This window comes from Chenopodium album, chromosome 18, assembly GCF_948465745.1.
Source record: "Chenopodium album chromosome 18, dcCheAlbu1.1, whole genome shotgun sequence".
Lineage (NCBI taxonomy): Eukaryota > Viridiplantae > Streptophyta > Magnoliopsida > Caryophyllales > Amaranthaceae > Chenopodium > Chenopodium album.
In genome coordinates this window covers 28,863,230-28,888,593 of record NC_137851.1, presented here as the reverse complement: position 1 = coordinate 28,888,593, position 25,364 = coordinate 28,863,230, and the positions used below count along the sequence as shown (strand labels likewise).

Genomic DNA, 25,364 nt, shown 5'->3' with positions numbered 1-25,364 from the left:
AATAATAAACAAGAATAAAAGGATCAATAAACAATATTTAAATAAAATAGCGGAAGCATACACATAAATCGGAGGTATTACCGCCACACTTGACAACCTGTCAAGTGCTAAGGCTTACAAAAATCCCAATAATACAACCCAATAAGCTAGGTGAGCTATTTATACAACTCTACATACTCGTTATAACATACTAATCGAAACACTTGAGCTCCTTTAGCAACAATCACTTGATCAACCTGCTTAGAAAATCTTAACTGCTCACCATTAAGGACAAATTCCAAAATAGATCTTCACAGGGCCACCATAAGAAAAAGACATGGCCGCAAACACAAATAGCACAACGAAACAACACACACGTCAGCAAAAGCTGAGTAATCACCACATATCAGAATACAAATAATAATAAAATAATTAACATTACTAGATCAATTAAACAATATAGTTCAAAACTACATTACACATTTTACTCTGGAAAATAACCTTTTGTCTGACTCAACCTCGAATAATAATACAATCATTCGCTCAATTAACTCATAACCAATAAGTATGCCATGCTCTTTGTTCTATACCTAGCCTTGGACATGGGTAATTCGAATAAATAAACCAACAAGTATAAAAACTTGAATACTCTCAATAACCAAAAAACACCTTGAATCATACCACATACGGGCTAAATCCCTCTGTAGGGGACCAGAGAAAAATATAAATAAAGATTGTACCTCATTCTTAACTCATGATCATTATCTCATAACCAACATGCCAAGAACTAAGGTTTATAACGCCGAGCCTCAAATCAAGAACAAAATAATAATGTTCACCCTTTTGATCTCATACTTTAAACAAATAACCATTCACAAGCCAGTAAATAATATCTCAATAATGGCATAGGTTCCCAAATAATATGATATAACTTAACGTACTTGATTCATAAAATATCTCAACTCTTACCAGGCAATAATACTAGTTCCTAATATAATTAATTCTCAACCCAATATAATAATTTGTATGAGTAACCCTAAAAGCTCAATAAAACAATACTCTCTATAGTAAAACATTAAAAACCCTAAAATTAACACAATTAATATAATCAATAATACAACAATTAAATCATATATCACGACATATTTAACAATATACAATAATTGATCATATGAATAACAACTTTTATAAACTTACACATAATAATACGAATTATAACACAATCAACTCCAAGCTAAGAAAAGGTTTGTGTGATTACCTTTCGAATTGAATAACTCAAGTTAATGAATTGCTGAATAGAACAACCATTTAATGATCATAATAAGAAGTTGATCATCACAAATATCACAATGATAATGTGTGTATGACGATTAGGGAACAAGGGTAGATCATCAAAAATGGGTAAGCACTCAACAAACAAAGTTGATTTGCGCACATATATAAGACCAAATTCGAGAAAAATAGATGATATATAAAACCAGTGAACGGCTGCTCTTTATTTTTTTTATGTTATTTTATTTTATTTTTTTGTTTAATAATGTAGGGTTAAAGGATATAAATACTTTATTATATAAAGATTCTGACCAACATAAGAATTATAGTTTAGAATTTTATCAAATAAGATAAGAAAATAAAATTTTAAAATATACAACTCTAATTTTATAATTTGTAAAATCATAAAATACACAGGTATTACAATCTACCATCCTTAAAACAAGTTTCGTCCCGAAACTTAAAATAGAAAAATTTAGGGTATTACAATCTACCCTTTAAGTTAAAAAAATAAATTACTTGTAAATTTGAGGGAAAATGAAATCTAAACCAAACTTTTCTTTATAATATATATATATATATATATAATATTAAGGGTATTATAAAATGCGAACTATCTACGGCCCACGTTCGTGGAAAAGCAAACTATCTACAGCCCACGTTCGTGGAAAAGCGAACTATCTACAACCCACGTTCGGGGAAAAGCGAACTATCTACCTACAACCCACGTTCGGGGAAAAGCGAACTATCTACAGCCATGCTCGGGGAAAAGCGAATTATCAACGGGCCACGTTCGGTGAAAAGCAAACTATCTACAGCCCAGCTAGGTCTGGGGAAAAGCGAATTATTTACAGTCCACGCTTGGGGAAAAGCGAACTATCTACAGCCCACGTTTGGAGAAATGCGAACTATCTACAACCCACGTTCAGGGAAAAGTGAACTATCTACAGCCCACGTTCGGGAAAAAGCGAACTATCTACAGCCCAAGCTCGGGGAAAAGCGAATCATCAATGGCCAACGTTCGGGGATAATCGAACCGTCATCATTCTTCAAATACTCATTGATCCTCATTCAGTAGGTTGCTTGAGGCATAGGAGTCTACGTAGAAAACTACCAAACGTGTTTGTTGCCATGTACTGGTGTCAAATACGCATTCTATACCCTTACTTTTTTTATCCGTGGAACTAATGCTTTTCTGCAGGTATCGACATATACAGAGTGATTTAGGATTACAGAACATCTTAAATCATTCTCCGTTCCAATCGACTACTTTGACTATCGTTTTCGAAATTGACGTTTCTACAAACTCAGTCAAAGTGGGGGCTTCTGCAGACACCTAAAAATGTCTCCCAAAAACCAAACCCGATGATGAACGACCTTTTACCGTCATTATTGGTCGGGTTGAGTATATAATCTTTGGAGTTCTTAAATCCATATTCAATCCAATACATTTCATAAACCAACCTAATTATTAGCCCATTTCCCCAAACCATAACTTATTTTCCTCTTTTCGTGACTACATTACAAAATGGAGCTAAACTGATTTCGTGAACCTATATTTTTTTATCCAAATATTATTCGGTTGTATAGGACCTGAAATAAGCTTTCCAACGGTATATAATAAGCCCAATTTCGGTTCAAAACGAAGAAGATATGAGCAAAACACTAAACTCGGCCCAAAACCGACACCCTTGCACTAAAACAGTCATATCTTAACATATACAAAAGATTTTGACTTGATTCTAATTGGGTTGGAAATTAGACTTGATAAGCTTTCTAACGATATATTATATGCCTTATTCCAAGTTGCGGATCAAATGTTATCATTTTAAAAACGCGTAAAAATCGGAATTTACCCGTCATGACAAAATTGCTGCGTCGCGGAAAATTGTAACGTGTCACGGCACTATGTACCGCGTCACATTATTTTACACCGTGACACGGTAATTTCTAGGGTTTTATTTATGTGGCGCTTCAATTCTAGGGTTCCGTACCTCACCCCTCATATTTTCTCTATACATACGAGGTTGATTTCCTCAGTTCCGGGGCACCAACAATCATTCTCTTCTCTCTCTTTAGCCTAATCACTATATAGCCTCCCTATTATTTCACAATACTCCCCTTAAGCACTCCGCGAAGTCCATACTTGACCTGAAATTCCATACTTAAACCAAGGCGTAAAAGGTAGAACCAACTGAGGGTTTGGACCAAATCAATTATACTCTTTATTTAGTTTAAATTCAATTTGATTTATGATTTATTGAAGTTAGTAACAGTTTATTCATGTCGTATCAATTCAAGGAAACGCGGAACGTGAGTATTTAATTCTATTAATTACTCTTTTTTTTTGGTTAATTCTTGTTGCTAGTATCATGATTAGGGTTATTATTATGATTTGATTTGACTAACGATATTATGGTTTAATCACTTCCAATGTTGATGTTGATTCTATTGTTATTATTGATCACCATATTGCATGTTTAAAGGGAATCTGTAATTAAAAATCATGCTTAATAAGATAATTTGGACAACTGGTTTAGGTTCCTTTTTAATCTTGTTGTTTAATTGAAGTGATCACAAATATTTAGAATTATGTGTTGCATTAATATTCAACCAATTTAACCTAATAATTGTTTGGAGCAAATTGAATCTTTGTTTTCATGCCTTTGAGATCGCAGGAATCACTTTTCGCAATAAGAATCGAGTAGAGGCCAATACGGGCGAATGTGACTCCATGACTCACTTCGTACCATCATCCCCGATCCCCCTTTCGTGGTTCCGAACCATAGGGAGTTAGTAATCTCATGGATTATGAATGGTGTGTAACCTTCAACGGGTCAATCGTTGTTGTCTTTCGTTGTCCTTTAATCGTGGTTGGCTTAAATGATCCGTGAACATTAAAGTTCCTTAAAAACTTGTTGGCGGCTCCCTACTTTGTTTTGTTCCTAATCGTATGTCAATTCCCACTTCCTATGAGTGCCAAGCATATCCACAACATGCTTAATGTAGGCGCACTTTGAATGACACCTACAAGTATACAAATAAAAATAATAGTATACAAATCAATAATAACAGTATACAAATTAACAATAACTATCATCGACAATCAATTCGTGTTATCGTTTTCAACAGTAACTATCACTGACAATCGGATATGAAAGAACTATATACAATTCAACAATAACAGAATAAAAATTAACAATAATAGCATTTAAATCAACAATAACTACCACCGACAATCAATTTGTGTCATCGTCTTCAACCCCCCCAAATGTCCAAATTTATGTAAAAAAAGCTTGCAAATTCAAGGGAAATGGATTTGAGCTCACTAGCTTTGTTTTTTTAACATGGAATAATGTCAGTTTTTATTAATATTAGTATAATAAGCTTTGTTTATGGACATGGAATAAAAAAAGCAAAAGTAGGAAATTGACATATATTGTAGCTATTATACTCACTAGCCAAATAATAAACAGTATAATCAGTGGCGATTCTAGAAGCTTTTTGTTATAGGTTTGGAGTTTTTGAACATTTATTTCGTATACGAATGGTTTCAAATAACATAATTCAAAATACATTACAATTGATAATTTGGGTGTGCACATTTGTAATACAAGTGCAAAATAATTAAAAAAAATAAAATATAATTGAACTTGACAAGTCTCCAAATTTTAAAACTCTATAAATCTTAATTGGAAAAAAAAAATTAAATCTTCAATATAATATAATCTTATTTCACGGTTAAGGTATTATGGATAATGGGTAGTTGGGGTATTAATAAGTATGTAAAAGCCAAAGAAACATAGTAAAAACCCTAAAAAAAACAAGAAAGAGAAACAAAAAAAAACCTTTTGGATAACTGGAAAAAACAAAGTAAAAGCACAAAAAGCAAAAAGAAAAATGAAAATGATGTTATGCAGAGTCAAACCTGCGACCTCAGTTTCAAACTGATGGTCTTCTCCCGCTGAGCTGCTTTGGAAGTTGTACACATTTGTCTACATTGTACTTTATTTATCTATTTTTATAGCAAAGAAAACTAATCAAAATTTTTAGAGGTTGCTCCCTGAGTATAATACTATTATTCAAAAAAAAAAAAAAAAATTGAAAACTACCTGGTATTGTTGCTCCCGGGTAGTGGACGAACATTTCTCGTGATATCCCCCTCTTAAGAAAGTGTTCAAAATTGAACACTTTCTTAACTCTACTCTTATTCTTCTTATCAAATTGCTGACTTTAGCATTGGAGCGGTTATCCCCGAATAATACCCAGGTTACCTAATTTGAATTGATCGTACATATACTTAATTGGCTGATAAACCTTTACGGATCCCAAGACTCGAGTTTCGGAGCACAGTCGGAATAATATGTGGTTTTTAGGAGGGAGAAAATCTTAAAAGAAATCACAAGATCATGAACAAATTTACAATTTCATCCATCACAATGGGCTTATATACTGTCATTTTAATTAACAATTATCCAAAAATAAAATACAAAATATAAGAGAAAATTAGAAATAATCAAGAAGAAGAGAACCTTGAAGGCGACATTGAAAAAAGCGGGAATTAGAGTGTGGAGTAGTGGAAAAGGAGCTGTGTCCAGTTAATTCTCCAGATAAATTTGTTTATCTGGGGGTATAATCGTCTTTTCAAGTACCAGTGGAGGGATACTTACGTCTTTCTATGTACTAGTTGAGGGGTACATGTGTAATTTCCTCACCAAACAGTAAATGCAAGTTGCAAACAATAATTGACAGTTCATCAAAAATACTGAATAAATGACCACACTTTTTCAATATCTACATAAATGTCACCAGATTAATAAAATTTTGTTTATCTGACAGATACCAGTGGAAAAAGAGGAGAAGAAGGTTAATGAAAACTACTTCTAAAAAAAAAAAAGGCTAATGAGAACTTGACAAAGGAGAGAGTAATAGAGAGAAAGGGGCAGAACTGTAATTCCACGCGCGAGGGGTATATACGGAAAGTCACTGTAATTCCACGAAGATGTATTTGCTGATTGTGATATGAACCCCTCTTAAACCCTAATAATCCTCGCTCTCTCACTCTCTTCTTCTTCCTCCCACTGCCTTTTCCTTGACTCTCTGCTACAATGGGGAAAGTAAAAGGAAAGCATAGATTAGACAAATTCTACCACTTAGCCAAAGAACAAGGTTACAGATCACGAGCAGCCTTCAAGCTAATCCAACTCGACGCTAAGTACTCTCTTCTTCATGCTTCTCGCTCAGTCCTCGACCTTTGCGCCGCACCAGGTGGTTGGATGCAAGTCGCCGTCAATCGTGTCCCTGTTGGTTCCCTCGTTGTCGGCATTGACCTCTTTCCGATTCGCCCCATTCGTGGTTGTATCTCCGTTGAAGAAGACATAACCAAACCCAAGTGTCGCTCGACTATCAAGAAACTGCTTGCTGAAAATGGGTTTAAGGCGTTTGATCTTGTGCTTCATGATGGTTCCCCTAATGTTGGTGGTGCTTGGGCTCAGGAAGCTACTAGTCAGAATGCTTTGGTTATTGATTCGGTTAAGCTTGCTACTGAGTTCTTGGCTCCAAAGGGTACTTTTGTTACTAAGGTTTGCTTCTTTTGTAATTCCCGTATTCATGTTAGCCGACCCCAAATCATTTTCGGGTTAAAAAATTTGAAGAGAGTGTGTTAAGTTGTTATGGTTTGAATTTTATAGCTTTATTTGTTCGTTTATCTTGTCTAATTACTTATCCAGTTGCAAGTATAATAAAAATGGAGGAAGTGTGTGCTTAGAAAACATAATTTTTGTTAAGTTTTGATTGATATAATTTTACTACCGATAAAAAGTTGTTATGGTTTGAATTTTATAGCTTAATTTGCTCGTTTACCTCTTTTCTAATCACTTGTCCAAATAAAGTGCCTAAATGATGTGTTGCAAGTATTAAAAAAAAGAAAAAAACGGAAGAAGTATTTGTTTATCAATAAAAACATAATTGTTGTCTTGTGACTTTTGATTGAATTTTCTGAGGAACCCATTGTAAATTAGTGCCTAGTTGAATAACGGATTTTAAAACTTAAAAGGAATGACCTTTCTGAATAGCTCAATTTATTGTGTTTCTACATTGTTTGTGGAAGTCCTCCAATAGCTGCTTCAGTTGGTTATTTGTTTGAAGCCTTAGTTAGTAGTCAACTGTAAAATTGGGGGAATCTATATGTTCCTTAATGTCTTATGCTCTCCTGAAATCGCAATCGCCAATCTAGAGACATAATATTTGCTGATTTCCAAGAACCAAGGATCTTAACAATCTGTGTGAAAATTTTATGTCCCTGCATTTTATAAACATTGATAGTTGATCTTAATGTGTAATGGACTGTTATCAAAGTTTCATTTGTTTGTTCTTCGGTTATAATTACTTCAAGAGTTGAGCTGGTTTTTTGGACAAATTATCTCATTAACCATATGTCTTTATTGTCTCAGGTTTTCAGGTCACAGGATTACAATGCCGTGCACTACTGTCTTAGGCAGGTACTGCACCTTCTTTCTAATGTGCTGTTAAACATGTTTCTTAGGGCAGAGCCAGAGTTTCCGATTCTAAATTTCATAATGACCTATATTTTGTAGCCAAAACAATATGCTTTGCAGTTCTTAGAACTTTTTGTGCTTTAATTTGGGATACTAAAGCTATTTTGCCATCTCCTATCTGATTACTTGTATCGTGATTTACCTTCTTTTCATTAAGCCAACCTCTCTTAATGAATCATTGTTTTGCAGTTATTTGAAAAGGTGGAGGTAACTAAACCTGTTGCCAGTCGTTCGACATCTGCAGAAATTTATGTTATTGGTCTTAAGTACAAGGCTCCTGCAAAAATTGACCCTCGCCTTCTAGATATCAAGCATTTATTTCAGGGAGCTATTGAACCATCAAAGGTATTTTGAACCAGACATTGGAAAGGACATATCCTTTAGTTATTCCTTGCATGTTATTGGAAGTAATTGTCCTAAATCTTTATTATTTTGACCTGAATTCAATACAGGCGTATGATATATTCGAACCAAAGCAAAAGAGAAATCGTGAGGGGTGAGTTTTACGCTTTACTTCTTTATTCTTTAATAAAGACCGATATATTTCCTGATATCTGATTACCTTTTGCCTGCATGTCTAAGTTATCTATACTGTGTAAGCCAATATGTTGTTCCATGTTCAGTTTTTACCTAGTAAGAATATCTGTATGTTTTGTGCATCTCTGCTGCCCTGAAATTTTCCTAACAATGATGTTTGTATTTCCCTGCTGCAAAAAACTGGGACTTGTTTATAGAAGGAAATAGATATGCTTAGCAATAAATGCTGCTGTGTTCTTGTTTGTTCGGTTGTTTTTGATTGTTGATAAATGGTACTCTTAGGTATGATGATGATGTATCCCTAGTGAGAAAGGTCTTCCCTGCTGCTGAATTTGTGTGGTCATCAGATGATCCTGTTGAAACTCTCGGCAAAGTAACATCCATCAGCTTTGGTGATGATTCTAGTTTGCCTTTGAAGGAGCATCCTTCGACGACTGAGGAGGTGATTTTCTGTAGTATCTATTTTTTCACATTTGTCCTGCTATAATTATCTTACCTCTATTAGTTTTGAATCTTTGACAGGTTATAACCCTATGTGAAGACCTGCGTGTTTTGGGGAAGCAAGATTTCAAGCAGCTTTTAAAGTAAGTTTATTTATTATTTATCCCCATTTTTTTTTTTAATTTTGAGTTGTCTCGTGTCAGTTTTTTTTTTTTTTTTTTTTTTTTTGCTTTTTTTTTTTTTTGTGACCATGAAAAAAAAATTGAGTTCCATGTTATATATATATATAACTAGAACATGCATATAAATTTCTTGGTTTATCCTGACATTGATGTTCAGAGAATGAACACGGCTTATATTACATAATAGTGGTTCTTAATATCTCCTTTAACAGAATATTGTTTTGAGGAACACATATATGGCCTAGTGGCCTACCCAATTTCAAGCTTTCAGATGATTTGTAACCTTTGTTGGTTTTTACAAATATGGTTGCATGTTCCGTTTTCGTCTTGGATTATAATGATCATTTGCATTAATTTTCCTTTTTCTTCTCTCATTAAATGTGTTCTAATTTTACTAAAGATGGAGGATAAATATTCGGAAGGCTCTTTCTCCAATTGGGAAAACCACTTCTACTGTCGTAAACATTGATCAAGAGAACAAGAATGTGGATAAAGAGGAGGATGAGGATGAGGATGAAGATGGGGATGGGGATGGGGACGAGGATGAGAAAGTTCTCAATGAAATGGAGCAGTTGACACATGATGTAGAGAGAAAGAAGAAACGTGAAAAGAAAATTCTTGCAAAGAGGCAGGCTAAGGTATAATGTTTTTTTTTTTTTAAATCAAAGATAGTAAATTTCATATTCTATAATGTAGCTTTTCTAGCTAATCCAGACCTCTGGGTATCAGAAGATAATTACATGTTTCTGGCTGTGCATTAAATAGATATTAAAGATACTCAACTGAAAGATTTTTGATATCGTTATGTGCAATGGGCTTGTAGGTTATCCAATAAACATGGCTTTGCTACATCTTTAATAGTTAACACTGTTACCTATACCCAAAGCTGAAGTCAAATTTTATGCTTGCTCCATTCTAATTTAGTTGTAACTTTTGTATTTTGATACATTTCTTTTTAGTTGCAACCTTTCTATATTTAACATCTTTACCCACATAACTTTACCAAACTACCATTATACATTCAATTTTTACTTTATAAAAAAAATAGCCCACTCACTTAAATCACCCAAACCCATTACCTAACACACTAATTAACACTAACCTTTCCCATTATTTTCCTAATGAATTATATCAGAATGCATCAATTTCCCCCCAAAAGTTATTTTATGGTGAGTACTTTTTGACAGGGGGAATGTTCTATATTTTAGATTATATAAGACGTCACATGCAGTAAAAACAATGTAATATACTTTGCTGTTGGTTTAGAAAACTAGGCAAATACTGAGCCCCAATCATTGTATATAAAGTGCACCTGAGTTGTACCATGGGCCTTAGTGCTTATTTGCGGGTTAGGCCAAAAGATTTCAAAGAGGCGTAAAAAAGTGCTCTGAAATGCACCAAGGGGCACATTAACATTTTTTTTCTGTATAATATGCACCTCACTTCAATTTTGGGCACACCTTATGCTTTAGATTTGTACCTAGGCTCTTCGGCCTTTTCTGCCTTATTGTGCTTTGAGGTATTTGTTTTATTTTTTATTTTTTACTGTTCGGTAATATGAGCCTTGAGCTTGTAGTACCTGTGCTTATGGATATACTTTATAATCCATAAAAAAAAGGGGATATTATGCTCATAATTTTATTAGTAGCTCTTGATTGATGAAGACTGTGGTGTCGTAAACAATGTTTTGTCCACTGTTGTGACTGTTGTTGGACCTTTTAACTTTGTGAGGATTTATTATTGGGATTAGCAATGAAACCTTGAGTTAGGTCTCACAATGAAACAGGGGGTGGAGTTACCAATTGCTGTCTATTTGTTTTAAGAGAATGGAGCCTTTGCATTTTTACGGGGAAGAGGTTTTACTTGCTGGCTGTTTCTATGTAATGCCCTTATTAAAGATCTTATATTTTCTAAAGGTCCCTTGTATTAACGATCTTGGTTCTTATAAAAGAAAAGGATCTCTAATGATGTTCTGTTGATGTGGTCCGTTCTGGCTGTTCATGCTGGGTCTATCCATTGTTTTAAACTGTTAAACATTATCTGTGCATTACAACTAAATGTGCCTGTGTTGTATTCTCTCAAACAAATTTGATTCGCTTTTTTTTTTTAAACAGGGGGGGGGGGGGGGGGGGGGAGGGGGTTACATTGACTTTCTTACATTTAACAAATATCACTCAACTATCCCCTATATGATATACTTATTCAATTTAAAAAAAAAAAACATCTCAGTATCTCCAATCACATTTAGCTTTTATTAAATGTACATTTTGATAATCAGTCTCTACATATCCTGAAATTATGTTTGTGTATTTTATGATGCTTTGTGAATTTTCTACTATAGGATTCATATGGCTGATGGATTTTAAGTTAATGTATTATGTAATAAGATTTTCTCTGATGATGTGGTTTGTTGGATCAGGATAAAGCACGAAAAGCAACAGGAATGCAAATAGATGCTCTACAAGATGGTTATGTTGACAATGAATTGTTTTCTCTTGCTTCTATCAAGGTTAGTCATTATAAGCTGCTATTTTACTTGAATTGTGGATTCCAAAATGTAGTTTGGATACTTGTTTCTTATTCTTTTCAATTTCTCGGGAAGCTGGCTTGCGGAAGAAGGGGGGGGGGGGATTTATTGAAGGGGCTTGATGAAGAATCTATTTCTTTGAGCTTTGGACTTGTTTTTTCAACTCTCTTTGCTGCCTGTTGCTCTAATCTCATTGACGCTTTACTGAAGAGGGGAGGTTTATTGAAGGGACTTAATGAAGAATCAATTTTTTTAAGATTGAAGTTGTTAATTCAGATCTTGGACTTGTTTTTTCAATTCTTTTTGCTGGTTGTTGCTTTTAAAGTTGGAGCAGTTTTTAGTTGAATTGATTGAAGTTGCTAACATTGTGGTCATGGGAAACTAATTCTTTAATTCTGAGATAGCTGTACTGCACCTTGAGATGTATGCTCCTTTATTACCTATGTTTTAATTTGCTTTTGCTTTCATTCAGGGTAAGGACGACTTAGCAACTATTGATACCACAGTAGATGTTGAAGGTGATGAATTGGCTGGTAGTGATGATGATGCAGACAATGAAGCTGATGAGGATAGTGAATCTAGTGACTTGGATTCTGATGAGGAGCGTTCAAGGTTGGTCCTTGTTTTCCGTTTATTTCTGAATGGCTTTTGGTGCTCCCATGCTATGTTACTCGGACTCGGGTACCCATGTCCGACACGATTACGAGTCCAAGTGTCCGACTCGGCTATTTTGTGAAAAAATTCTATGATTTTGAACTAAAATGAAGTGTCCAAGTGTCATACCATGTCCGAGTGTCCAGGGTCCGACACGGGTACTTGAGGTAAAATGAAGAGTCTGAGTAACATAGTGTCCCATGTAATGATTTTGTTATTTTCTCTGTTTTTGTAAGTGTTACACTTTGACCGGCACATAATTTTGGGCAATTTAATTGCTTTTAATATAATAATACTTAAGGTAATTGGGTATTAAAAATTCATAAAATTATTAGTGTGAGGAGAAAAATTACTTAAAAAGTAGTTGTGGGTATGTCTGGGGACTATGAGAGGAGAGAGATATAATATTAAAATGTAGTTTGCCGTAACAGGAAATGTAATGTGACCTTTTTTTTTTAAAAAAAAGAGGCCGCAAAAGGAAAGTGTAACTTTTAAAATAAAATAAAAAAAAAATAAATAAATAAATAAAAAAAAAAAAGAAAAAAAAAAACGGAGGGAGTATGCAATCTTGTACTACCTCACTAAGTTGTGCTCCTATGATTGTCCCAGGTATGATGAACAACTAGATAAGGTTCTTGATGAAGCCTATGAACGTTTCTTGGCCAAAAATGATGGAAGCACAAAGCAGAGGAATCGTGCAAAGGAAGCATACTCTGACATGCTCACTGTGGTAAGGATCTTCTATCGGAATTGGAACTGACAGGCTTTCTGCTTGTTTTTATCGTCAATGTAGTTTGTTATAGCTTCCTTGAAATGCTGTGACTGTTGAAACTATCTTCTGATGTTCCTTTTCTGCAAATCTTTGGTTCATTTTTTGGCAAAATAATTTAATTTTTTTGGGTGGTGAACGATGGGTGCTTTCTGCGATGTTCCTTTTTGCAGTTGATACCGAAATTTTGCTGCTTGGCCTGTGTGAGTTCATTTAATACTTGATTGACCTAAGATGTCTGTACAATTGTTTGTGCAGGGTAGTGATGATGATAATAATGACGTAGATCAGCCAGATGACGATTCTGACAATGGTCAGGTTGATAAGGAAGCGAATCCTCTTGTGGTTCCTATTGATGAAGATAGAGAACTAACCCAAGAGGAAGTCAAAAACAGGTGGTATAGTCAAGACATATTCACTGAAGCAGTAGAGGGGGGAGATCTAGGCAAGGATAGTAGTGATGAGGATGACTTGCAGATAGCTGTACAAAAGAAGAAAATTGCCCTCAGAAACAAAGCTAAAGATGGGTCAAAGCCTCATTCTTTGGGCTCAGAAGCACCAAAAAATAGGGCTGCAAAGATACAAGATGATTTAGAGGTTGTTCCGGCTCCTGTTACTGATTCAAGCAGTAGCTCAGATGATGAATCTGAGGACTATGATACTGACACAAAGTGTGAGGTGTTGGCTGCTGCAAAGAAGATGCTTAGGAAGAGAAAAAGAGACGAGATTTTGGATGATGGTTACAACAAACGTACATTTGATGATCAAGGCTTGCCTAGCTGGTTTGCTGAAGATGAAAAGAGGCATAACCAACCATTGAAACCTGTCACCAAGGAGGAGATAGATACTGAAAAGGCCCGATTCAAAGAGATCAATGCACGTCCTGCTAAGAAGGTTGCAGAAGCCAAAGCTAGAAAAAAGAGGGCTGCAATGAGGACCATGGAGAAGGTGCGAAAGAAGGCTAACACTATCGCCGACCAGAATGATCTTCCTGATCGTTCAAAGTCACGGATGATTAATCAACTCTACAAGAAAGCAGCGACACCCAGAAAGCCTAAGAAGGAATTAGTTGTCGCTAAAAAGGGGGTCCAGGTTAGGGCAGGGAAAGGAAAACTTCTTGTGGATAGGAGGATGAAGAGCGATGCAAGACAGCAGGGAATGAACAAGCAACGTAAGAAAGGTTCAGGCAAGGGCAAGGGAGCAGGCAAGGGCTCCGTGAAAGGTTCGGGCAAGGGCAAGGGCTCTATGAAAGGCTCGAGTAGGAGTGGCGGTAAGGGTAAAATGTGAGCTATATGGGGTTGTGGAACATTGCTTCTAAGGTTTTGACAATTTTGACCTAGTTTTGAACTCCCTCCTAGAAAGTAATTTCTTTTGTATTAAGACGTTGAGTGCACAAGTGATATACGAAGTATTTAGTGTTTATGAGTTGTTCCAGTTTGTCACATGAATATCATGCCGCTTAAACAAAAATGTTTATGTTTTTTACATTTTTTTCCCCATATTTCCCATATATGTTTTGAATAGGTTTAAATAAATTGCAACTTTCATTTTGTCTTTCTTCAAAGTTAAAACGTTTTATCTTATTGTTGCTCACACCTCACACGAGGACGGTATAATTGGATTGAGGGAAACATATTATTAGGGGTTTAGGATTGAGGGAAACATATTATTAGGGGTTTAGGGTAATAAAAGTCAAACTAAACAAAATGAAAGAAAATTTAAGCGAGAGGAAGATAGTGATGGTGTGATGGTGATGAGTTTTTTTTTTGAAGTTGTGGTATGGTGGTAAACCGGTAATAGGCAAAGAAAGGGAAACTAGGTGTTCCAAACATAGGGTTAGAGTTGTGAGATATGAGCTATAAATGTCTAACAAGTATTGTTGGCAAGGATATTTTTTTTTTTTTGAATTTTTTTTTTATTTTGATACCATCTGCGGATAATAATATTAATAGAGATCAATTTTGCCATAGTTTGAAGGCTTTGGGGAAACAAACCCAAACAAATATATTCATTACAACCTCTAGAGTCCCACCTTGCAACATTGTGAGGTAGAGTATTACCCGCACGCTTAACAAGAGAAATTGAGAAAGATACAAAACTATGAGAAAGAACATAAACATCATCGTCAATTAAAGAGAAAGGAGTAAAAGCACCAGCCTTTTTCTCACCCCATTCACTACATTTGCAGTGTAATATCCTGGAAATTTCCTTGTTTAAAATACACTTTCTACTGTAAATAAAACTCTGTTTAGGAAATATTCAAAATATTACCACTACCGTGATAACGGCTAAGGCTATTTTTCAAAGTCACACAACGAAAGATTAAAATAAAAACCAACTTTTAAAATAAAACTTGAATTCACAACCTCAAAACAAAAGTGAAATTAAATAGTTCATAAGTTAGAACCAATCCAAACAGGGCCCTTTTAAAACCAACTTAAAAATAAACATAACAATGTTAGTCCATAAACAATAATCCAATAATTCTAAACATAAACTAGGAAAGCATAATAAGTAACTCTCCGCACTCATCCTCATCATGTTCTTCATGCTTCAAGTACCTGTTACTTCTCCTTTATTACAACCCTCTACTCACCATTCCATTCAAGGAGATACCCCAATTGGCACCTACTATGTCACACTCGGTGACGGAGTTCCAACGCATTAATAATAAAAGAAAGTACAGCGTCCTGTACCCCTGTAGAAGCTATGCTCAAATATAAAGTCACAGAACTCCCCCTATGTGTTTATACTCAAGGTGTATACGTTCCAAGAGTTTTGGTGAGTATCCTCTTACACTTTACGTGATTTACCAATTTAACATGTGATGACTCCAACCAATCAATCAAGAATAAACATAACAACATTCAATACATACTTCCAATTCATTCTTAAATTAATTAGTGAACACATACTATTTATTTTAATTAAAGTTCCTTGCCTAGTTTTGTGCACAAAATTACACGATTACTACCTTGGTGCATAGAATACACTAATAAACTTCCTTAACTTAATCTCAAGTTACTTGAGCGAGTAAATAAATAAACTATCTTCTTGACTCAACACCAATAACAAATGGATGAGAATTAAATTCATAAATCATGCTCAATAATTCCAATTATAGCTCCTTTACACATACATAAAACTTGAAAATAATGCATACTTCCATGATTGATACATATTCAACTTGTATCATGCTTCAAATAACATATTCACATGCTTGCATAATAATTCATGTTCATCCAACATCAATTCCAAGCATATAATCAACCAAACATGCAACTAAACCATCACTTTTTTTATACTTTACAATCCTAGCATGATACTACACATACACAAATATTCTCGTGCACATACGTACCTTAAATATTGCCTAAAATCGGTCACACTCGCTAGAAATCACCTAGCTCGAAGCTTGCTACAAATAAAAATACATAACTATAATTAATCCACTATTCTCACAAATTTCTAGCAATTATAATACTCTTTAAACCTTACTAATCAACCCAGTTTAATGACATAAAAGCCATAAAACCTTTTCTTTAAGTGGGTACTTTAAATACTTTAAAAAAGATTTAGTTTTATGACTTAAATAAAATTCAAGCATACTTATTTAATATAAGACTAGAAAATCATATACTTATTTAATATACTTATTTAAGCATACTTATTTATCACTTTTAGACTAGAAAATCATATTTAAATCATTAAAACCTTTTTTCCTTTTTATGGATAAAAAAATCCTAACTCAATAATTAAGAGTAGTGTGTATAATTAAATTACAGCATTAAATTGAGAGCTTTAAACTCATTAAAAACATGTTTAAACCATGAATTAATCAATAACAACAACCTAGCATCAAACCTTAACCAATTACATAAAATCCCCAAATTCTACGATTCATAAATTAGGATTCTGATTGAATAAAAAACTGAAATTTATATGAATAATTTAACAACATCATATTCCAAAAATCAATACCAAAACATAATCAAAATCATGCTTTTAAAATAACAAAACTCTAGAATTAAATTAGAAAGAGAAAGAGTTTTTATTTTTTATTTTTTATTTTTAATACATATATATAAAATACCGAACCGAAAGAGAGGAAGGAGAGAGAGGGTGGCCGGCGGTGGTCGCCGGCTGCTGCTACTGGCCGCCGGTGGTCGCCAGTGGCTGGTGGTGGCGCCGGTGGCTGTCGGCGTGAGTGAGGGGGAGAAGAGAGAGAGAGAGAGAGAGAGAGAGAGAGAGAGTGGCGTGGGAGAAGAGATAAAAAGAAGAGGAAAAATAAGGGGAAAAGGAGAGAGAAAATAAAGAGAGAATTGTTGGGGTTTTTGTGTGAAATCTGACAATAATGAATCTTGAGTGAAAAAAAAAGTGTTTATACTCCCCTTTTAAAACAAAAACTTATAATTATAAAACTGCCATTACTAAATCCTACCCCCCTTAAATTTTCCTTTGAGGCCAACTTATTGGGCTCCTAAGTTTCCTTAACTTCCTAATAAGTTGGTCCAATCATTTAAAATAAAATTGACCCAATTCAAAATGCTTTTATTACCTCAATTCACGACTCAATTAATTTATACACACTTAGGGCTTGTTCACTTCAGCCTAATTTCAGTTCAGTTCAGTTCAACTCCAATCAGTTCAGTTCAATTTAGTTTAACTCCTAATTTCCTTCTCTCATAAAATATTCATTTCAGCTGTATTCAGTTTAGTTCAGTTCAGCTCAACTCTAATCAGTTTAGTTCAATTCAGTAATTGTGAACAGACCCTTACATATTATTTAAATAAATAATCTCTTTTAAAATGAAATGAATCATTTTAATAAATAAAATAAGTAAAATAAATAATTTATATATATAAAAATATCATAAAAATACGGAGTATTACATGCAGCATTACTCTCCGCAAATTTTTAGTTGGTCTCGAGTCCAACCATTTCTGGCTGGTCCCTCATTTTGAAAATGAATATTTAATATAACAAAAATGAACATTTTCTTGGTATAGGATATTTATTCTTACAAAATTTAATGTTCATTTTCATACTATTAGATGTTCATTCTAATAATATTAATGTTCATACTATCAGATGATGACACTATTGTCAAAAATCAACACATTGACTCACTAGTCCACACTCCTCCTAGTGAGATAATTAACAAAGATTGTTCTGTTACAACGTACCGCTTTAATTATTAATTATTCCAATTATTTATAATCAGTACTATAATTGGAATTACTGGACTATAAATTTCAAATCAAACCCATTTGCATAATCTAACAATCAATCCCCAATGAAGGCAATAAGATGCATCATACATAACACGAGCAAAAGCCAATCAAATTGAAAATCAAGTAAATACCCAGAAAAATAGTGCCATTGATAAACACTAAAATAATTTGAAAGGATTGACTTACGGAAGAGGGAAAGGATGAACAACAGGGGAGAGTATAGAACCATAAAAATGAAGAGCTTGTTTAAGAGGAGGCCAAGCATCACGAGAATCTGGGGAAATAGGGTCAAAGAAAGCTTCAATTAAAATACTTTAAGGGTTGAATTTCTTGGGATTTTCGTACACAAATCCATCAATTTTGAAGGAATTAATTGAGCATGAACATTTATTTTTTACTCATTAGAATGAATATCATACTGCATGAAAATGAACATTTAATTATTGAGAAATATATATAAAATTATTGTAAAATATGGGTCACTTAGAAAATATTCAGTTTTATTATAGTAAATGTTCATTTTTGAACGAGGGACTATGAATATGTACTCGGTCTCGAGACCAGCCTTCAACAACGGATCACTCTCAAGTATAACCGAGACATACCCCAACCTTGCAGCCAGTTGGAGCCCAAAATGGCAGGCCGCAGCTTCAGTAGCGTCAGAAGCCCAGCCAACACTCTCCTTGCGTATAGCAGCCACCAAAACGTTTCCCTCTTCATCTCTAATCACCACTCCCAAACCTATTGTACCTCTAATTTGGGCATCACAATTGATCTTCACCATAACCGAGCGTGGCTTTGACCATGAGTTGGCTGATTGCTGTGACGAAACACCATGCCCCATAAACACCCTCTTTGCATACCCCCCATATCCAACCACAAATTTCAAGAGGTTTGATGCAATACTAACCGGGAAAACACTTGCATTGTCAAAAATAATCATATTTCGGCACCACCAAGCAGCCCAAACAAGAGACACCATTTCTCTTAACTCCACCCTACTCACTTTTGACGCGAACCACAACAGTCTATCACTAAAGCATGAAGTAGGAGCCTTGCTATCAGAGAGGGAAAAGTACTAGCATTCCAAATACTACTAGCAGCGTTACATTCAAAGAGAGCATGCATAATTGATTCATCCCTATTCCCGCAGATCGAGCATGACTTATTTTCAATCATATGACGATAATGGAGCCTCTCTCGCACAGCAAGGAATCCTTTAATTTACACGCCCTTCAAAGAAAATGAGCCAATTTGGGAGAAACCTTCAACCCCCACACTAACTTCCAGACATCATCAAGGGGTTGATTCTGCAACCTTGCTGGACCTTGCTTACCCAGCCAATACCCCGAACGCATAGAGTACATACCATCCTTACACGGCCACTAATATATCACATCATTTAAAGCTCGATATAGCATATAGGATAAGGGGATCGATAAAATTAACGCTTTGTCAACCGTATTAAAATTCTCATTAATCATATCCACACGCCACACCATTGCCTCATGGTCAATTAAATCGCTTACATGCAGCTCCATATTGCTATGACTCAACAGGGTCTAAACACAAATGGAAGAATTACCAGGCAGCCATGCCAAGTCCCATACCGAAATATTCCACCCATTCCCGACCCTCCACTTCAAGCCATTAAGTAACAATGATTTAGCTCCCCACATACTCCTCCAAGTATTACTAGGGTCAAACCCTTACTAGCTTCCAACACATGACAATTTTTAAAGTATTTTGTTTTCAAAATCGAATGTAGGAGAGTACCTTGATTATGGTGGACACGCCAACATTGCTTCGCCAATAGAGCTTGGTTAAAGCACCGAAGATCACGAAAACCCATTCCGCCAAGATTCTTTGGTTTGCACAAATCCTCCCATTTTCGCCAATGCATCTTTTTCCTCGACGCCGAAGAACACCACCAAAAACGAGCAAGCAGAGAGTGGATTTCATCAATAATACAACACCACTAGGTCTCTTTATAATAATATTGATACTTTATATGATGCCACTGTTGATACTATGTCTATTAGTACTATTATGGAAACACTTAATTACCATGTGTGTTAAAGATCAGTTAATTTTATCTTAATGACTTTTTATGATACTAGTTATCACAACTCTACTTCTTTATATATCAAAATAAATTAACTTTTTAATTTAAAAGCCAACCATGCTTCACAATATTAATCATTTAATTAGAGAGTTTTAACCTTTTGACCATTACTTGAACTTAGTCGACAATAGAATCTCCGGTGTTCTGAGCTTCTAAATTTACCAAGTTATCTAACCCCAACCATGTCTTCCTTAGATCAAGCACAACATAGATCTAATTTGTATTCTACTATACCTTAGGCAATAGTCTTTAATCAAACACTTTAAATTATGTTTATGATAAAATTTCTCAACAGAAAGATAAGTAATTTGATATATAAGATTCAAAAGGATAACATACCCTTCTCTGGAAAAAAAACTTTTATTTAATTTGAAAAAATTACAGCACTCATATGTTACAATACTCAAACTGAAAGCTTAAACAAATATGACAAGAACTACTGTTTTTCTTTTATTTTAAGAGAGATGGGGAACCAATCATTCTTTTAAGGTGAAGGTTTTCTTTAGAGGACTTTTTATGATTTCGTAAAGACTCAACCAACTCATTTCAAGTCTGCCTTCATCCCTTGCCTAAGTCTCTTTATATGATGAAACAAAGCTTACATAAGATTCTCATACTTGCTCAACAAACTATTCTCCACCATTAATTTTTGCAAAGATACTTTAGAACATTAAGTATTTATAAGACGTGCATGGATATAGTGATGGCACTGATTGTTGGTATGGGGCTCACGCCGTCATTTTATTTATCAAGAGTAAATTAAGAGTAAAGAAAGTACATTACATTTCTCTTGTTTATTGTAATAGTTATTTTTCTTTAATAAAAAAATTTCTTTGTGAAGTTTATTTTTTAATTTTCTCTTTGGTGAGTTGTAAAAAAAACTTATTATCTTTGATAATATTGTATAATTGATACTAAATTACTCATGACATTAATGATTTTTTTTTTTTTAAAAAAATATTATTTTAACTGTAGTGAAGTATTCTTTAACAATTAAAAACATACAATTTAATATATATTTAACTTTTTTTTTTAAAAAAATGAAAAACTAACTGCAGGAACTTTTTCAAACTCAACTTTTGAGCCCCACTGTATTCATGCTTTTAGGCATGGCGGCGCTCTAAGGGAAGGAAGCTAGAGATAAAAGAGTCACCAACAAGTTTTATCTTTGGTAATATTTTATAATAAATACTAAATTACTCATGACATTAATGATTTTTTTTTTTAAAAAAATATTATTTTAACTGTAGTGAAGTATTCTTTAACAATTAAAAACATACAATTTAAATATATTTAACATTTTTAAAAAAAAAAAAAAAAACTACATGCAGGAAATTTTTCAAACTCAACTTTTGAGCCTCATTGTTGATTATTTAGGCCTAGCTAAAACATTATTAATGTACAATTAAATCTATTATTAGTGATCACTTGAATTAAAATCATATCAGCCTAAATCAATTATTAATTATCTTTTTAGCTAGGCGTGATTTCAAGTACATAAAAATTTCGTTCAACCTGCAAGAAGGGGCGTGATCAAGCAATAACAATAAATCATGAATAATCAAGCAACGTATAATTGACACAGTAATCATCATCATAATGATATCATCAAAACATCGTTAGTAAGATCTTAGGTACGATACTAAACAGATTAATAACAAATTAATTCTAGCATGTCGCTAAAAATCATAATCAAAGTGTTATTCTAAACATGATACTAGAGATCATAAAGACATCCTAACATGATTAAAGGAATTAAAATAATATTCTAAGCATGATTTCTACTCCAAAATTAATGTAGAATTAAGTAATCGAATTACATACTTTGATGTCCCAACCTTCTTGCTATTAAAACAATACACACATTAGTAAACTTCAAGAAAATTATAATCAAGAAAGTAAATAAATTAAAGGATAATTGAAATATAGATTTGGGATCAAACCCTAAGAAAGACTATCAACTTTTCATGTTGGGGTTGAAGGCAACGTCGAGGTTTGCTAGGAGTATTTAAGTCTCGCAAAGGAGATATGGTGTTTGATTTGGATGAGTATCAAGGATGTGTTTAGGCTAGGGTTAATAAAATGGGATTAAGAGAGAGAGAGAGAGAGAAGATAATTAAGAAGATGAGAGGGTATGATGATGATGATGATTGTTGGTGGTTGGAACTGGGGAAAATGACCTCTATTTATAGGAAAAAAGATCGAGGGTCAAAGTGATCAGAAAAGATCAAAATTTCGAATCAGAGTAAAACTCTTTTTATGGCTTCTCGATAGGGGTATCGCGGCGCGATGGAACTGTCGTGGTGCGTTGGAAACAATTTTTGCAATTTTTGTTTTTATCATAACTTTTTATCCGGAAATCAGAATAAGATAAATAATATATCGTTGGAAAGCTCTAAACGCCTACTTTCCAACCTCATTTTTGTATAATTTTAGATATGATCGAAATAGTGGGACAATGTCAGTTTAGGTTTATTAGAAGAGAAGTTTTATTCAATCTTAAACTCTTTGATCTTTATGTTTTCGAAAAGGATAGATTATATTAGAACCTTCTGGTGACTTCTAGAAGTTCTTAAAGAATCCTAATTAGTTTAGGATTCTGAATAAGGTATTTGGACCCTCACATGATCATTAGGTCGTAGGTAAGGTGGATCTAGGCTCGGTCTGGGCTTGGTTTAGTGTTTTGGCCATAACTTACTCGTTATAAGTTGGATTTAGGCTTGTAATATATTATGGAAAGCTCTTTTCAAGCCCCATCTAACTAAGTAATAATTGGACAAGGATTATGGGGTATGGACCAAAATAATCTAGTTTAGACGTGTTTAAGGTTTAGACACGAAATGAATGATTTTGGGTTAAAAGGCACAAAATGATATTTTGGATTAAAACATTTTAGGTTAGGTTATAAATAAGGTCAAGTCTTAAAGGAACTTTCTGAGACTCTTCAACTCTTTACCAAACTCGTAAATCAAAACGTGAAAGGTACTCATCACTGAGTTTGGTTTTTGAGGAGACACAATCAGGTGTCTACACTACCCCTCCCCGCCAGGGACCGGCGTCCAGACCCCCTCCTCGCAAACGACGCACACACTGCGACCTTGCTATCAACCCCACCTCCTCTCTTCTCCCACCAACGACATCCTACCACTCCCCCAGCCATCCCCACACTCCCTTTTCCTTCACCTTGATCAATTCTCTCTCCTCTTTCTCTCTTTCTATATCTCTCATCGCACATAGAAAGGAAATCTCGTAATTCTAGGGTAGGTTTTTCTTCTTCTCTTCAACAATGGCGCAAGAAGATTGATCTCGAGGAGTTGTACGATGGTTCAACGATAATAAGGGTTATGGCTTCTATTACACCTAACCCAAAATTAAATTTTTTTACTTATCTTGACTTGAACACGTTAACTAAGGAGAAATGGACTTTGAAACAATGTTGGAAACTTAGTCTAACAATGAAGGTATGGCTGGGTGGACAAGGCCTAATTGGAAAACCTAAGAAGAAGAATGGAACCGGTTATAAAGCAAATAGAGTACTTCGAATTTCAAAGGGGATTGGCGCCAAGAGTCATATATAACTGCCTAGCGGTTATTGAAGTTAGTGGGGTAAATCGTACCAAGCTTGTCTATAAATAAGAGGGAAAGTTCAAGAGAGAGACATTAGCAAATCAAGAAAAGCATTTCATTTTCTTTAAGATTTGTTCTTAGCTTTCTTAATTAGATTTCTCTTGGCTTAGTAGTCAAGCGACAGTTTAGTTCCTTAGCATGTATTGAATTGAAGATCAATTATTTCTGCCAATTGCATGAACATGGAGGTAAAAAAAAAAAGAAGAGCTTTTTTGTTCATCATTCTTCGATCAAATATGAAGGTTATCATACTTTGATGGAAGGTGCAACCGTCAAACTCACCCTTATTGTTGGCTCGGAACAAGCCAAAAGCCGTCGTGGGGGTTGATTTGGGGTGGTGGACAGGAGTGGGGCCGTTTCGGGTGGGTGTCATGGTAGATGAAGAGAGTCGGGGTGGGGGAAAGGGAGGGGGTCACCTATAGGGTTGACTAGGCGCTGGTGAGAAGGGACACGGGTTGAGAAGAGGAAAAGGCTGCTAGTTGGGGGTGGCTGACTAGGTGGGGGAGGAGTGCTCCTTTTGGTAAGAAAAAATTATTTATAAAATAATTTTATTATTGAAAATTCAAATAAGATTATTAAGGATTTTTAATTAAAATAATTATTATCTTTGATAATCAATAATAAAAGATTACTAAGATAATAACTTGTATTCCAATTTATCAAAGAGAAATATAGGAAATTGAATGTTATCAAAAATAATTTATAATAATAATAAAAAAAATGGCAATAAACAATGCAAGCCTTAAATAAGAAAGTATTGAATCCTTTCTCTTTGATAAAAAAAAGAACTTATGTTATTTTTTTGCTAATTTCGAGCTCAATTCGGATCCTTAAGAACTAAAATGACCCCTATAACATTAACCGAATATTTTCGACACGCATACCGGTGAAAAAATTAAATCGGGCTGCAATTTACAATTTATAAGAACTTTTGCGCTGCAATTTGCAATTTTTTTTGAAAATGGCTGCAATTTGCAAAATACTAACTTTAAATGGTTGCAATTTGCAAATTTTCCTTTAAATTAATTAGATATAAAATCTTATCTTTTGATATTAGGAATTTTATCTAAATATACTATCTCCGTTTCATATTATTTGCAACAATTTGACATAAATTATAGAGGAAAAATGTCTAATCGTTACAAATAATATGAAACGCAGGTATTATAATGAATGAAAAAAAAATTTACAATTTATTTTAAAGTAAAAATATTAAATGATATTATACGTATAAAGAATAATTGACAAATTTCATCATATACATAAAAAATATTTGTTTTTAAAAAATTCAAACCAACTGTATCTCGCACGGGTTTCATCCGGTAATGAATAAAAAAAAAGGTCCCAAAATTAAAAAAAAAGAAAATACCTCACAGGTGAAGTTAATTAACAAAAAGTAAAAAATAAGGGGAAAAATTACGAATACACAACCTGCTTGTTCCTATTTTTTGCGGGTGAA

The 25,364-nt window shown here is 34.1% G+C and overlaps 1 protein-coding gene across 1 annotated transcript; it reads left to right on the top strand.

Moving 5' to 3' along the window:
- Positions 1–6,233: 6,233 nt before the first annotated feature.
- Positions 6,234–14,419, top strand: LOC145592351 (adoMet-dependent rRNA methyltransferase spb1-like). Its single transcript, XM_081648798.1, has 11 exons — positions 6,234–6,833; positions 7,704–7,751; positions 7,998–8,153; positions 8,261–8,304; positions 8,628–8,787; positions 8,868–8,929; positions 9,369–9,606; positions 11,388–11,477; positions 11,968–12,107; positions 12,759–12,879; positions 13,177–14,419. Exons 1-11 carry the CDS (start codon positions 6,360–6,362, stop codon positions 14,203–14,205), a joined length of 2,562 nt encoding a protein of 853 aa, XP_081504924.1. The 5' UTR covers positions 6,234–6,359; the 3' UTR covers positions 14,206–14,419.
- The last annotated feature ends 10,945 nt before the right edge of the window (positions 14,420–25,364 follow it).

Coding starts and splice junctions, on each gene's coding strand:
- LOC145592351 (XM_081648798.1), top strand. CDS start 6,360: ATGGGGAAAGTAAAAGGAAAGCATAGATTAGACAAATTCTACCACTTA. Junction 8,154..8,260: donor GAGCTATTGAACCATCAAAG/GTATTTTGAACC, acceptor AATTCAATACAG/GCGTATGATATATTCGAACC. Junction 9,607..11,387: donor TTGCAAAGAGGCAGGCTAAG/GTATAATGTTTT, acceptor TTGTTGGATCAG/GATAAAGCACGAAAAGCAAC.